General features: G+C 37.6%; 1 protein-coding gene across 1 annotated transcript in view; it reads left to right on the top strand.

Moving 5' to 3' along the window:
* Window positions 1-8,257, top strand: part of LOC121386395 — a 29,365-nt gene extending 21,108 nt beyond the window's left edge. The window contains exons 6-8 of the mRNA XM_041517275.1: window positions 1,748-1,864; window positions 4,578-4,615; window positions 7,566-8,257. Coding sequence (XP_041373209.1) covers window positions 1,748-1,864; window positions 4,578-4,615; window positions 7,566-7,673 — 263 coding nt within the window. The 3' untranslated portion in view covers window positions 7,674-8,257. The remainder of the gene's footprint in view (window positions 1-1,747; window positions 1,865-4,577; window positions 4,616-7,565) is intronic.
* Window positions 8,258-15,886: the final 7,629 nt, after the last annotated feature.

Below are 15,886 nucleotides of genomic sequence, written 5' to 3'. Positions count from 1 at the left end.
TTTGATTGAAATCTGCATGTACGTGGACCTTCAGAACTCAGAAACAACTCAGTCACTCAAAGATCAGAGTGGCCATCTTGGATTTTGAAACAGCCCCAAAATAACAACGAGATGAACATTTGGAAAGAGTTTGATTGAAAACTGGCTGGTGGAACTTAAGAACTAAAAAAGGCCTCAGTCAGTCAGAGGCCAGGGTGGCCATCTTGGATTTTGAATCAACCCTAAAAATAACAACATTTAGTAAGTGGCATGAGAAGATCATTTGGAATACATATGGTTGAAATCAGCATTGTGGAACTTGAGAAGAAGTAAAACATGTCTCGGTTATTCAGGGCGGCCATCTTGGAATTGTTATCGGCCTGAAAAATAAAACAGTTGGTTAGCGCCATGAGAGGATAATTTGGACCAAGTTTGGTTGCATCTTGTTTGGTAGAACAGGAGAAGAAAGAAATAAACGACAAATAAAAAGAAGAAAAAAATGACTTCACACCACTGAGTGGGTCTCCAGACAGTGAAGGAATATAACCTAAAAGAAGACGAATATAGGATATTCAGAGGAGTTTTCTTAGCATCAGTTTAGTCAAGCCTACCCCACATATACGTGGAACATGTCTATCATACAGGAAACCTTATTGTGTACGTATCTGACTACATGTAGCACCTATTTTTGGTTTTAACAGTTCATGGGGTTTTTTATTCTAAAACTAATAATTGTTGGAACCTTTAGGATTAGACAAGATGCAAGATGGCCGCCGCTGATGATGGCGCAATCTTGCTGGAAGCAGATTTACAATTAATTGAATCGGACATGAACAGCTAAATATATGAATTACATTTGAATTTAGTTGTAAATGTTACACTGTGACAGTCTCTACGAGAACGCGGTTTTTGTCGCGCCTTTAGAGAGGTGCTTTAATACGGAGGCAAGAATCTGCATTTGTGCTAGTTGCGATGGCGTCAAATTACCGATGGCGGCGACTTTAGAACTGTCATGTACTAAATATCGAATTAAAATGAAGTGTTACACGATAAACAGAATTCGACACTTGTCTTTTTTAATATGTAAAATATATGTCTTATGTAAAATATGTAAAGTTGTAATCAATAGGCCTATTTTTTTCCAGACAGAGCCTCGACAAATACCGTTTCTTACACACTCCTTGTTGAGAACATCGTTCGTTATTTTTGATAGCATACTTGTTTCCACATGTACGTGTGTTAAAAAAAAGTTCATACACACCCGTTGGTGAGAACATCATACGTTATTTATGATAACACATACTTGTTCACATACGTACTAACAATTTCAAGACATACGACTGGCTGCTCCTAGGTGATGACCAGGTGACCAATACCAAATATCCAATGAAAAACAACACGAGGGAAATCGATTACACTGTGACGTATAGTTAACCAGACAGTCATGTGTCTGTGACGCGTAAGTCAGCTACAAGTGCAAAGGGTTGTAAATATATTTTAGTCGAAACAGATTTTAAAATTTGCTTAAAACCTAGTTGTTAAGGATATGTAAGAAATAGAATAATACATTCGTGTCCGTTAGATACCATTTATCTCACAACTCGTTGTTTAAAAACGTATCAAACTCGCTTTCGCTCTTTAGATACATTTTACAACAACTCGTTGTGAGATAAATGATATCTAAGATCCACTCATGTATTATTCTCTCTATATATAAAACCACATATATATAATTGTTTTAATGGAAATGTTATTATTTGGTGTTCAGAAGACAAGACGGTGACGTACTGGGTTCTAGCTGCGATGGCGGGTTTCTGCATCGTGTGTCTGATTGGAGCAACGTTTGGATATCGGGTCATGAAGCGATCAAAACACAAAGACGAAGGTAAGCAAATGATCTGCTCAGACTGTTAAGCTGTATCCTACCCGGACGCGAGCGACGAGAGCGATGCGAGCGATTATTTTAGAAATAATTGATTTCAATTGTCGCATCCTAACCGCACGCGTACCTCGCGACAGATTTATATTATAAAGGCCGTGGTATGTGCTACCCTGTATATGGGCCACCGACGGAGATCGATCCTATATCGACCGGGCATCAAGCGAGCGCTTTAACCCCAGATTATTACAGAACCCTATGTATACTAGGGTGAAGCAGGTGTCAGAATTATCAAACGTTTGACATCCAATATCCGGTTAGGGGCGGATACGGGGTTTTGTAAGCGGGGTGGGGGTGGGGGTGATTGTCACAAAATTATTCTTTGAAAATTGTGAAATAAAGATGCTCAGTGACGTGTTTTTCAGAGCTATTTAGAGTTCATTATCGTGGAATGTGAAGTTTTTAAAAATGTAATTTAAGAAGACAAATCAAACGGGTGGGGTTAGCGGGTCACGAGACCTCTGTGAACCCACTCTGGATCCGCCAATGGCCACTGATTAATTAATGTGCTCCAGTGGTGTTATTAAGCAAAACAAATTCAACTAAACACTACGTGTTCGAATTATCAAATATATAATACAACAAACACAATTAAAGTTTGGTTTGTTCAACGACACCACTAGAGCACATTGATTTATTAATCATCGGCTATTGGATGTCAGTCTTAGAGAGAAAACCCGCTACATTTTTTCATTAGTAGCGAGGGATATTTTATATGCACTATTCCGCAGACAGGATAGCACATACCCCGGCATTTGATACACTAGCCAAATGGGCCTACCAACGGGGAACGATCCTATATCGACCGCTCATCAGGCGAGCGCTTTACCACTGGACAGTGTCATACCCCACATCAAGAAATAAAGAAGGAAGGAAATGGTTTATTTAACGACGCACTCAACACATTTTATTTACGGTTATATAGTGTCAGACATATGGTTAAGGACCACACAGATATTGAGAGAGGAAACCCGCTGTCGCCACTTTGTGGGCTACTCTTTTCGATTAGCAGCAAGGGATCTTTTATATGCACCATCCCACAGACAGGATAGTACATACCACGGCCTTTGATACACCAGTCGTGGTGCACTGGCCGGAACGAGAAATAGCCCAATGGGCCCATCGACGGGGATCGATCCCAGACCGACCGTGCATCGAGCGAGCGCTTCACCACTGGGCTACGTCCCGCCCTCGAGAAATAAAGTGTATTAAGTTAATTCACACGTCACTGACATGACCTGATGATGATGATGAAAATGATAGCTGTGGAAATTTTACTTTTGTTTAACGACACCACTAGAGCACATTGATCAATTAATCACCGGCTATTGGATGTTAGATATTTAGTAATTCTGACACGTAGTCATCAGAGGAAAACCGGTATATTTTTCCTAATGTAGCAAGGGATCTTTTATATGCACTTTCCCCCAGACAGGAAAGCACATACCACGGCCTTTGATATACTAGTCGTGGTGCACTGTTAATATCGCCATACTCGAGGGATACAGAGTTTTACAGCCTTTCTAAGATATTTATTTATGAAATATTCTTGCCCACTACACCGAATTAGCCAGCTTTTGCACGATGCTAGAGTGATAGTTCTGGCGCGAATGTAGATGTTGTTGTTTTTTCTTACACGATGTTCATGAAAGTGATTTCTTGAAGCGATCTTTAGTAAAATGATGAATGCCAAAAATATTTGGTACTTCAATCAGTGGTGTATTCTGTAGTTAGACAACGGACGTGTCAAAACCCTCGATCAGTACACGCGTCACTCAACGACCACAGCAACCGTTGTGAGATGTAGAACCCTGGGGCAAAATGTTATCTGTACACAAAATAAACCCCGGTTTGTCCATTGGGTTGGAATTGCTTTGTCTACATTTATTAATCATCGATAATTGGATTTCAAACATTTGGTAATTTTGACATAATCTTAGAGAGGAAACGGCTACATTGTTTTTCCATTAGTAACAAGGGATCTTTTATATGCACCATCAGACAGGATATCACATACCTCGACCGTTGCTATACCAGTCGTGGTGCACTAGCTGGAGCGAAAATAGCCCAATGGGCCCACCGACGGGGACCGATCCCAAACAGACCGCGCATCAAGCGAGTGCTTTACCACTCGAATGCGTCCCACCCCCACAATGGTGATATATAGAGAATAATACATGAGTGGCTGTTAGATACCATTTATCTCACAACGAGTTGTTTTTAAATGTATCTAAGAGCGAAAGCGTGAGATAAATGGTATCTAAAGGACACGAATGTATTATTCTGTTTCTTACATATCCTCAAAAACCAAATTTTAAGCAAATTTTGACATCTTTTTCAACTAAAAGTTATTTACAGCCGTTGCACTTGTAGCTGACTTAGTGTCAGAGACCCATGCTTGTCAGGTTAACTAGTTGTCACATTGTAATCGATTTCCATCGTATAGTTTTCCATTGGATGTATGGCAGTGGTGACATAGTCATCACCTAGTAGCAGCCAGTAGTGTGTGTTGAAATTGTTAACACACGTACGTGTGTAAACAACCATGTGCTATCAAAAATAGTGCATGGTGTTCTCAACAACGGGTGTGTAAAAAATTCAATTAATAATTGAAATATTTATTTTTCTCTTCTTCTTTTTTTTCTTTTTTTTTTCACAGATGCTTCAGATATGCCATACAAGATAATGAAAAACGAGGTAAGCAATCATATCTCTAGTCCTGTACCACAATGCTCGGGGTCTCCAGGGCCGTATCCAGTGGTGGTGTGGAGGGGGTAGCAGCAAATAGAGAAAAAAAGTTTCTTTGTTTAAAAGTGGTCTTTTTGTATCCATGGAGATGAGGACGGAACGTTAGACAAAACAAACTTTCATCAAGATGACTTTCCATTATTATGTCCTCACTCCTTTCGTACCTTGCGCCCCCACGCCCCCACCCCACCCCCCCGTCTCAAAAACCATACTACTACTTTATGGGAAAATGTGCATGAATACACCTGTTGGTGGGGGTTGGGCTCTTGGTGGGGGTTGGGGTTTGTGTGTTGTGAGCCTGAGGACGACTGAGGTTTTAAAGGGACATTCCTGAGTTTACTGCATTGTAAGATGTTTCCGACTAATAAAATATTTCTACGATTAAACTTACATATTAAATATATTTTCTTGTTTAGAATATCAGTGTCTGTATATTCAATGTGTTTCTGGTCGTCTTAGTATTTGTAAGAAGCCCAAACTGGATTTTGTCTTCAAATAATTTCGTACGTACGAAAAAATAGTTTTTAGGAAATAAAATAAAATTTAACCTAGTACAAATATTAGAACGGTCAGAAACGCATTTAATATACAGCCACTAATATTGTATGCAAACAAATATATTTGATATGTAATTACAATCGTTAAAAAGTCTCGGTTAGTCGATAACATCTTAAAAATTGCAGCAAACTCAGGAATGTCCCTTTAATTTTTCACCTCAGGCTATGACGCCTTTGGTCGACAATAATATTTGTGCGTAACAAACAGACTGGAACATCTTAAAAAGTAAACACTCATTTTGATTATTTCCCCAATAATACACACATATGAGGTTTTTTTGTGTATTTAGCTCAGTCGGTTGAGAACTCGCTTGAAGTGTTTGCGTCGTAGGATCGAACCACCTCGATGGATTCAACAGCCGATTAATAATGTATACCATTAGAGCAAATTGATTTATTAATCTCCTGCACATCGATTTCCTTAAAAATATTAAAATAATTGAAAAATATGAACATTTGGAAATGTCCCTTTAATATGTGCATTCCGTGCCATTTCAAATGAGCGTTACCACCACTTTTTAAAAACTGAATGTCGAGAAAAAAGTACCCGGGTACATTGGCCCATCTTCCGCAGACAGGATAGTACATACCACGGCCTTTGTAACACCAGTTGTGGAGCACTGGCTGGAACGAGAAATAGCCCAATGGGTCCACCGACGGGCTACACCCCGCCCCTACCGAAAAACAGAACACTCAGTGTTACATATTTACTTTGCTTTTTATTTTCATGTATACAACAATTTATAAATTGACTTCGCTATGCTACGCGATTTTATACCATTTGTGACTTTTATACATCGATAAATTCCTAAAAAATGAGAAACAATTCTTATATAGACCTTAACACCACCCACCCTAGTTGTACTTGCAATCAAAGATTGATGATATTATATGAGTTGTTAAGAAAGGTGTGCTTGGGAAACGAAACGTTTACAGACGGACGGACGGACAGACGGGCGGTGGACACCATACCATAATACGACAAGTGAAAGTGTGCTTTGTTGAGCGACACCACTATAAAACATTTAGTATTAATGATCGGAAAATTATGTAATTTTTACATACAGTCTTAGAGGAATCTTATATATGCACAACGTACAGACAGGATAGCACAGAACCACAGCCTTTGATATACCAGTCGTGGTGCAGTGGCTAGAACAAGCAATAGCTCAATGAGCCCACCGACGGGGGTCGATCCTGGACCGACTGCGCATCAAACGGGCGCTTTACCCGTCCCTGTATGTATAAACACCCCTGTACATAACAGAATGAATGAATGAATGAATGAATGAATTTTTAACGACACCCCAGCACAAAAATTCATATCGGCTATTCGGTGTCACAAATGGTGATTGATAACAGATGAGAATATTTTACAATTTCTAATTACCTATATATACTGTTCAAAATAGGTAGGGGTTATTCAAATATATCACTATATAACAGATATGTATTAATATGTATTGCAATAATAATTAACGTTAAAACACAAGCACTCATGTGACAAGGGATTGGCATTAATGATTCTAGCCACGATGCAGTCTGTTACGAATAGTGTGACCAGACACTGTGACGCCAGTTGTAACACACAGGTAGTTCTCTTGCGATTTGACTGGCTGGTTGACCTCAGTTCCTCAACGTGTAAATCCTAATGAAACGGTCCTGACCCGGAGTTGTGGCCCTTGGCCGTCCTGAACGAGGAAGATCATCCACATTTCTGGTTTGTTAATATGGGGCCCACATTCGGCTAATGGCTGATTGTGACACATTAAGTCTACGGGTCACAATTCGCTGGGTGGTGCCACCTTGGAGCATGCCTACTGTCCTGAGACGTTCCTGACGTTGGAGACGTCGCATTGTTGAAAAGTCACACAATGTAAAGAATGTGACAGCAAAGTTATGATTTACTGTTGCAGTAACAAACAAGAAAGAATATTGCCAGTGTGTACTCAACGTACGCACAAACTAAATGTTCAATTTAAAATCGCACCATTCGTACGTGCAATATCACGTCACATGCTTCGCGATCGAAACAATCGGTGCGTTTTTTTCACGCTGTTTGAGTGGGAACATTAACGCACACCGTGCACTTATTTTGAGTTTTAGATCTCATTTCATTCTATAATTATTGATATTTGAAATGGAATATCCCCTACTTATTTTGAACAGTATAGTACAAGCGGTTTTAATAATCGATCGATGTCTTATATATAAAGGCGATATTGCAGTTTTAATTTTTACTTTTATTATTTTAATTTTTCTTTTCTTTTTTCTTTCTTTAACAACAACAAAAAAACATCAAAAAAAAAAAAACAAAAAAACAAAAAAACAAAAAAAAACAGGTATACAAGATGACAGAAAACCGTAAAGCGGCGGAAATCATGTGGAAAACGTACAATCAGCGGTCTGTGGGCAATGCGGCTAACGCAGTGAGGAAAATTACAGACTGAGCAGAAGATGTGTGTGTGTGGGGGGGGGGGGGGGGGGGGGGGGGCAGCGGCCACAGTCTTACCACCAGTCTAACCACTGGACCACTACTGAGTTTCATTTTCACCTGACGATGACATGCCAAAGTGCAAAAGGACCGAATAAGTGGATTTTATATACTGAACTTTTTATTATTATTATTATTATTATTATTAAATTATTATTATTAGTAGTAGTAGTAGTAGTAGTATTGTTGTTGTTATTATGATTACATACGTATATATGTATTGATGTATTGCTATCTATATATTGTATGCATGTCGAGATTGACTATTACATACATGGCACTGGCGCAGAAGATAATTAAATTCTTTCTGGCCTCACAAATTGCCTCATGCCGTAGCTTGGATTCGATCCTGTGGCACCGAATCGCCCGCAACTTGCAGACTTGCCACGATACATTCTGAACTATCATGACATCAATGTACGTACGTACGTTCGTATGTGTGTATGTTTGTATGTATGTATGTATGTATGAATCTATGTATGTATTTATGTATGTATGTATGTATTGATGTATGTATGTTGTATGTATTGATGTATGAATATCTATATATTGTATGTCGAGTTTGACTATTACATACATAGCTATTAACGCACTGGATAATTAAATGTATGTATGTATGTATGTATATATGTAGTTACGTACGTATGTATGTATGTATTGATGCATGAATATCTATACAGTGTATGTATGTCGAGGTTCACTGTTACATACATAGATATTAACGCACTGGCGCAGGGCATAATTAAATCCTTTTTGGCCTCACAAAGTGTTTCATGCCGTTGCTGGGACTCGAACCTATGACACTGAATCACACGCAATTCCAGACTTGCCACGATACCTTCTGGGCTATTGAAGAAATCATAAAAAGGATGCTCTTTAATTCAGACACATGCATTGGGCCTACAAGTTACGCGGCCGATCCCGCTTACGTGCATGAAACAGTGGGCAGACCTGGCACTGGGTAATATGTATTGATGTATGGATATCTATATACTATATGTATGTCGATGTTGACGATTACATACATAGATATTAACGCGCTGCCGCAGGGAATAATTAAATCCTTTCTTGCCCATTCGTTCTACTCTAATAGTGGAACTATCATTTTCCTAAATAGAACTGATCTCCCATTGTCTTCTACTCTAACAGTGGAACTATCATTTGCCTAAATAGAACTGATCTTCCATTGCCTACTACTCTAATAGAGGAACTATCATTTGCCTAAATAGAACTGATCTCCCATTTTGTTCGACTTTTAATAGTGGAACTATCATTTGCCTAAATAGAACTTGAATCTGAACTGATATCTCATTTTGTTGTACTCTAATAGTGGAACTATCATTTGCCAAATTAGAACTGATCTCCCATTTTGTTCTACTCTAATAGAGGAACTATCATTTGCCTAAATATAACTGAGCTAGCATTAAATTCTACAATTGTGGAACTATCCTTTGCCTAAATAGAACTGATCTGCGCCTTAGGAAATACAGACTTTGGAGGGGCGTACAATCCCGTACGCCTGTCAAAATATCGCGTAAGTAATAATACCTATGGATAATATTTAGGCAAATTATTCGCTCCCTACCAAACCTCAAAAAATTAGTAGAGTAAAAAGAAGAATGAATAATAATAACAATAATAATAACAATAATAACAATTTGATCAGTGTACATACGTTCATAAATTTCTGAAATTATTTAATAAATAATGCAAAATTATCCATTATGTCTTTCAATTAATGAAATTGGTATGGTTGTGAAATATAATGAACAGTTCACGTTGGTAACTTCATTCACTACTTGGGTATATTTGTGGAAATGAGATCATGAATACTGGACAATTTTCGTGTAATCGTATTCATGACATGCTTAAGTACTGTAATTGATTTACTTTCCTTTTGCAATGTTCCATTAATTCATTTTTGTTGATGGTATATCATTTCTACAGAAGTCTCCGTTATATATAATGTTTCGTTTCTTCTCTTCTTCTGTTTTTCCGTTAACGCTTCAACCTCTTAAACTAGCCAAGCTATGGCTATTTCCCTTGTATCGTAAGTGTACTATTATTTTCGTGCTAAGGTTATCTGGAAAAAAAAAAAAACATTTTATGTGCATATCAAATTCATCGAACCTGAAAGCCTTCAACTATTGAATAAATTGTGTGATCTAAACTATTGTGTTTGAATACTTTTCTACCACTCCCATAGTAGTTTACTAATTCAAAACAGGCACATGACTGAGCCCATTGGAAAAAATGTAGCTGATATGACATGCACTCATGAATCCCTGTCAACATAGTGATGGTATCTGGGGGGGGTTCGAATATGAACCAAGTGGACCTTTTCTAAAAAAAACATTTGCACCACCAGAATGTTTTAGTTCTGAAAGCGGACCATTTGCTTCGTGGGGGAGGGGGGTCGTCCGAACCCCCCCCCCCCCAACGCCTACGCCCCTGTGGTATCAGGTGTTCTCGAAAGGTGAACATATCCTGCCCCACCGGTGGCACCCGTCATGAGTACTGCCACCACAGCTGTCAAGTCCTTCACTTTATCTAAATCAATGAAAAAAACGTGCAAGAGATGGAAAAGTATGTACACGTTCAAAATATGGAATAGCATCAGCCATTATTTTCGTCAGTGACGCATCGTATTTATTAGATATATAGCCTCCAAATGTCTATCATTAAACATTTTGTTTTGAATGGTATATGGAGTTCCTGTACATCAGAACCCTTGTGGAACAACTTTAGTTCCAGAAGGATATGGCGTTTGAAAGCTGCACTCAATCATCATGCTCTAAGGTATCTTATAAGTTGTGATATGTAAACGCCAAAAGCTGGAGCAGAGGGTATACTGCTCGGCATAAAGAGAAAATTTACTGTTGGAAAGTTGAATTCATCCCTTTTCTCATACAGCTACCTTTAGATGTTCCTTTTATGTTTTGCTATTGTTGGATAATATAAGATCATTCGATGTTTTTATATGACATGGCGAACAACCTAATGGAAATATTTTCCCGGAATTTTCGAATATTTTAATTTTTAAGCACGATTGCGCTTTTCAAAACAATAATTTAAAGCATGCGAAAACGCCATTTTAATTTTTTTTTTTTTTTTTTTTTTTTTTTTTAAATTAAGCAGCGCGAAAAAGCCCATGTTTGACATATATTTGCAAAATAACAACAGCCAAAGACATATATAACAATACAAATTTGTATTATTTATTGGAATTTTATGTATTGAGTAGTAAAAGCAGTATAAATCAATCCACACAAGTGGCAGACTTTTTCTGCTTCCTTTTTGGGCATAACCCTTCTTCATGCTAAATATATTCATCAGTGTAAATAAAGTTACTATACCTAGTACAGCAATTAACAGCATTAAACAAATTAAACCATTAAAAAATACCACCCACACCAAAAATCATCAACAACGAAAACGCGCACGCTGACCAGGCCCCGTGCTTATAAACCTTAAAGTCTAGACTTTAATGAAGTCCAGACTTTAACGTCATGGCAACGCCATTCAAATAGCATTACGTTAAAGTCTGGACTTTATTAAAATCTAGACTTTATTAAAGTCTAGACTTTAAGTTTTATAAGCACGGGCCCTGAGACCAGAAATTTATTTCACTGGTATAAAAGGAACGCAGGTCCGTAGGAAACGTAGTCCTATAGGACCTCCATAGCTTAGGAACCATAGTCCTACCCGGACTTTCATACCTGGTTTATTTTTAAGTTGTTTTTATCCTAGGACTTGTATTCCTACCGGACTTAAATTCCTTCTACAGTGGCAGTGACAGAAATACTAGTCCGGCAAATTAGATGTCCGTTTGTTATACTCGGCAATTTCCACGAGCTGCCAGAAATACACGAGAAAAAGATGATGTTTTTGGCAGCCTTCCCTCGTAGTGTGATGGATAAGTGTACAAGTCTCTTAAGATTATTGTTGGTTCAAATATCTGTCAAAATATTATTTTTAAGTTTAGTATCAACTTAATTATTTTTTACGTCATAGACTTGCGGATTAGACATGTGAGTAAATTTTTGTAATCGTCTTAAATTTTTGTTAGCATATTGAAGTAGGACGAATATTTTGCTTTTTTCAAAACTATGTAATGCAACTACAGATATAACATAGGTAATGTGTCCATGTGTTCAACACGAAGAATATAAAAAAAAAAACTTATATGTAGCCCAAAATATTTAAAAAAATATATATATGAAAACTGGCAACTCCAAAAACTTAACATTTGGCGAAAAGCAAAAGACAATTTCTGTATACACCAACATAATTTTTAATAATATCTTTTATAACTTTATATTTTGACGGTAAGTCACAATCTGATTATTTGTGATTTTCTTAATCTTTGTCCGATCGAACTTCCATTCCTCGGAATCCTAGTCTGTGGTACTTGTATTCCTAGGAATTTAAGTCTGTGGGACGTGCATTCCGAGGAATGTAAGTCCTTGGGACTTTTATTCCTGGTACTCTTAGTCCACGAGACTTTTAATCCTAGTATTCCTAGTCCTCTGGAATTTATTTCGTATATTTTGCTTCTTACAGATATACATGTATATATATATGATTCTTGAAAATCCCTGAAATAAAACTTTGAAAACTGTACTTAGTTTTAGTAGTTCATATAGTACTACTAATAAATAGTACTGTAATGACCAGTTACTACAATATAAAAATAACAGGAATAATAAGCATGACAAATTATCTTTTATTGATTAACAATTAAAAATAGCATCAAAACACTTAAAATTAATTATCATTGACTGTCTTGTGGCAGTTGTGACCATCATAAGCATAAGAGGCGAGTTGGGGAAAGGGTCTCTGTATTATTATACCTGGTCGTTAGGAACATCATAAGCGTTCGAGACTGGGTGGAGGTGGGGTGGGGGGGGGTGGGGGGAGCAATGGGCACTTTCGGGCAAAATGAGCTGGCCTGAAATCTTCATCGTGTATTTCCATCATTCTACTCACAATATTAGTTGTAATCCATGTAAAAATGCAGACTGATTTGTTTGGAATCCTATATAGCGTTTTGGTACTAATGCGAATATAAATATACGTGTGTTCCAGATTCGGACATTTTCGTTTCATTCCGGCAATACAAATCAGCCTGCCCCCACTCCACCCCTACTCCCAAAAAGGGAGCCTGAATGCCTATTGTGACCAAAACAAGATAATTTATATAACGCAAATATCACATTTTTATAGTTGAATTATTATTATTATTATTATTATTATTATTATTATCAAATGCAAATGGACTCTATCATTCAACAAAGAAAATTCTAGTTTTGATTTTGGCTGTGCAGTTAAATTGGAGGCGAGGGCTAGTTGAATTTGAGAAGGGCCAGTAAGATTTTTCTTCAACTGGCCCTGCTGGCGACCATGGTTTTAATGTTAATTTTCAACCCTGAACAAATATATACCAAGGCTGCCTTTCACTGCGAATATAACTCAGTAACATATTTTATTCATCGGCATTTTGGCAAAGCAACTGAGTCAAATATAGGAAATGAATCTCAATATAGGAGTTTTCTAGGATCCTATAAAAAAATATAGGAAATATAGGAGGTCTGGGAGGCCTGTGCATAGCACAACTTAATGCAATTTGTTAACGTATATTTCGTAACAAAAGTTAGAATATTATTCTCGATCGTAACCGGCGTCATCACATTGTCTGGCAAGGGGTTATATATATGTGTATGTATATGTGTGTGTCTATATATACATATATATAAATCTGGGGAACCCCCTTCCACCCCCACCCCCACCCCCACCCCCACCCCCAACGTCTACGGCTCCACGCCTTCGGCGCTCGCGTTTGATGAGTTCCGTCTACATGATGAAATTTCGATCTCCCCCGCTAAACATGCAGGCTACAGGCCTGTATTCATACATATGGCGCCGTTTAACAGTTACTTAACACATTAAAGTCCGAACCACGTAGTTAAACATTACGATAATTACGATAAATTACTCTCCTACATTTACAGGGCGACCAACCTATTATGAAAATATTGTTCTGGAATTTTCTGATATTATAGTTTCTAAGCGCGCGAATGCCCTTTTCAAAATAATAATTTAAAGTGTGCGAGAATAATTTAAACATTACAAAAAAAGCAAATGTCATGTTTGACATATTTGCAAAATAACAACCAAAGAGATACATAACAATACAAATGAGTATATAATTATTTGCATGTGAATGGGAACTTCCCCATAACCTCCCCGACCTCTCCCTCCAAAAAAACCCCAAACACAACAAAACAAAACAAAACAAAACAAAAAACAAAACAACTAGCACCAAAAATTATCAACACCAATAAATACTAAAAGAAACAAAACACCACTTTATTAGCAAATATTGTATCTCTCACCTACAGATTAGTAATAAAGAGATAAACAAACTTGGGACTAATGTTATTTGTATGGAGTACGTTGCCACATTTTCACTATTTCATCATATACATGTAGTGGGGTCGAACTGGTTTAGGGTCGAAACGTCTGCTTCCCACAATAAGACTGGCTGCCGTTCTGCATTACGCTTGCATTGCTAGTATTAGAGTAACACTTTGGGGTGCCAGTGTCAAGAAAAAATCCCGGCAATGACTAACAATGGTTACTATTTACATTGTTTATAGTTTAACTTACTTGAATAAAATAACATCGGTAAGTATATTAATGTCATGGGTGCGTCACAGATTACTGGTAGCCAAATATTATGTAGTGAAATGTTGCAAAATGCAGAGAAGATAATTATGGGTTCGTTTATTTATTTTTCGTACGATCGTAGCGTTCTTCTCTGATATATTCAGGTTTCCACGTATCGCCATAGAACCGATGCTTTCCCCGTAGGAACATAAGTACATAAACTACTCGAGTATAAAAAGTAAATAATTTGTTTGTTCATATATTATATGGCTTCAGTTTACTCGACATTTTTATTGGTCGGCTGTTGACAAATACAGCCAATAGACACACGCCTTGGTAATGGCACAAAACTAGAAAAATCTGGTTGAAATGAGAGATAAAGATAGGCCTATTTAATTCGGAGAATGTAGAATGTAATAAGAATAAGTTGCTTAAAAAAACCCCAATTAAAGTGAATTTGAGAAAATTCCGGATATTTGGCATCATTTCCGGAATTCCAAGTATGGGATGAACATTCTGGATTTTTCGGAAAATTCCGGAAAGTTGGTCGGCCTGCTTTTAACTACTAATATCTATTCCTCACATTTTGCAAAGATAGAAATCAGCGGAAAAACATAGCAATGACACAGATTACACATACCAGAGTGTAACCATGTCACCTATATCTATATCGACTTCGCCGAGATCGCTTAGGACAACAAAAAAAACCTATGTAATTTCTCGTCGTATGCCATTTTACTCTTCTGGTTTTTTTATGGAATAGCCTTCTAGAGAGGTGGAAGCCTCTCAAGTCTGTGGCGTAATTAATGTAACGTCATCACTATTGCATTATAAAATTATTATAATCAACGCATGTCATGACGTGTAGATTACGTCACATCATTCCATCCCACCGGAAAGCTCTAAAGTTTGAACCACTTTGTTAATAACTGATAAATTACTCGCCTACCATCCATTACCGTTAGATTTCCCCCCACATTTGGTCCAGACAAATCTTGAAAAAAACTATTGTAGTCACACAGATTTCACATACTAAATTGTAACCATGTCACCTATATTGACTTCGCTTAGATCTGGAGAAAAATACTAATTTTTCGCGATGTCACTGCCATTTTGCTTCTTTCTTCTTTTGTTTCTTTTTTTTAATGGAATACTTTTCAAGTGGGGTGGAAGCCTCCAAACAATGTGACGCAATTAATATGACGTCATAACAATTGCACCATAACACCAGCACTACCACCTCTTCATCACACACACACACACATACACACACATACACACACACACACACACAGAGAAAGGGGGAGGGGGGCGTATACAATTATAAGGCGTGCTCAGGCACTGGTCGAGTCAAGCAGGACTCGAGTACCCGTACAAGGTGGAATACAATGACCAATGTAGGACAATAATTAACGATACCACTAGAGCACACAGATTTATTAATCATCGGCTGTTGGATGTCAAACATTTGGTAATTTTGATATATAGTCTTAGAAAGGA

The sequence above is a fragment of the Gigantopelta aegis genome, chromosome 12, assembly GCF_016097555.1.
Source record: "Gigantopelta aegis isolate Gae_Host chromosome 12, Gae_host_genome, whole genome shotgun sequence".
In the NCBI taxonomy this organism is placed as follows: Eukaryota; Metazoa; Mollusca; class Gastropoda; order Neomphalida; family Peltospiridae; genus Gigantopelta; species Gigantopelta aegis.
The sequence above is the reverse complement of the archived record's forward strand: the minus strand, read 5'-3'. Positions and strand labels throughout refer to the sequence as shown.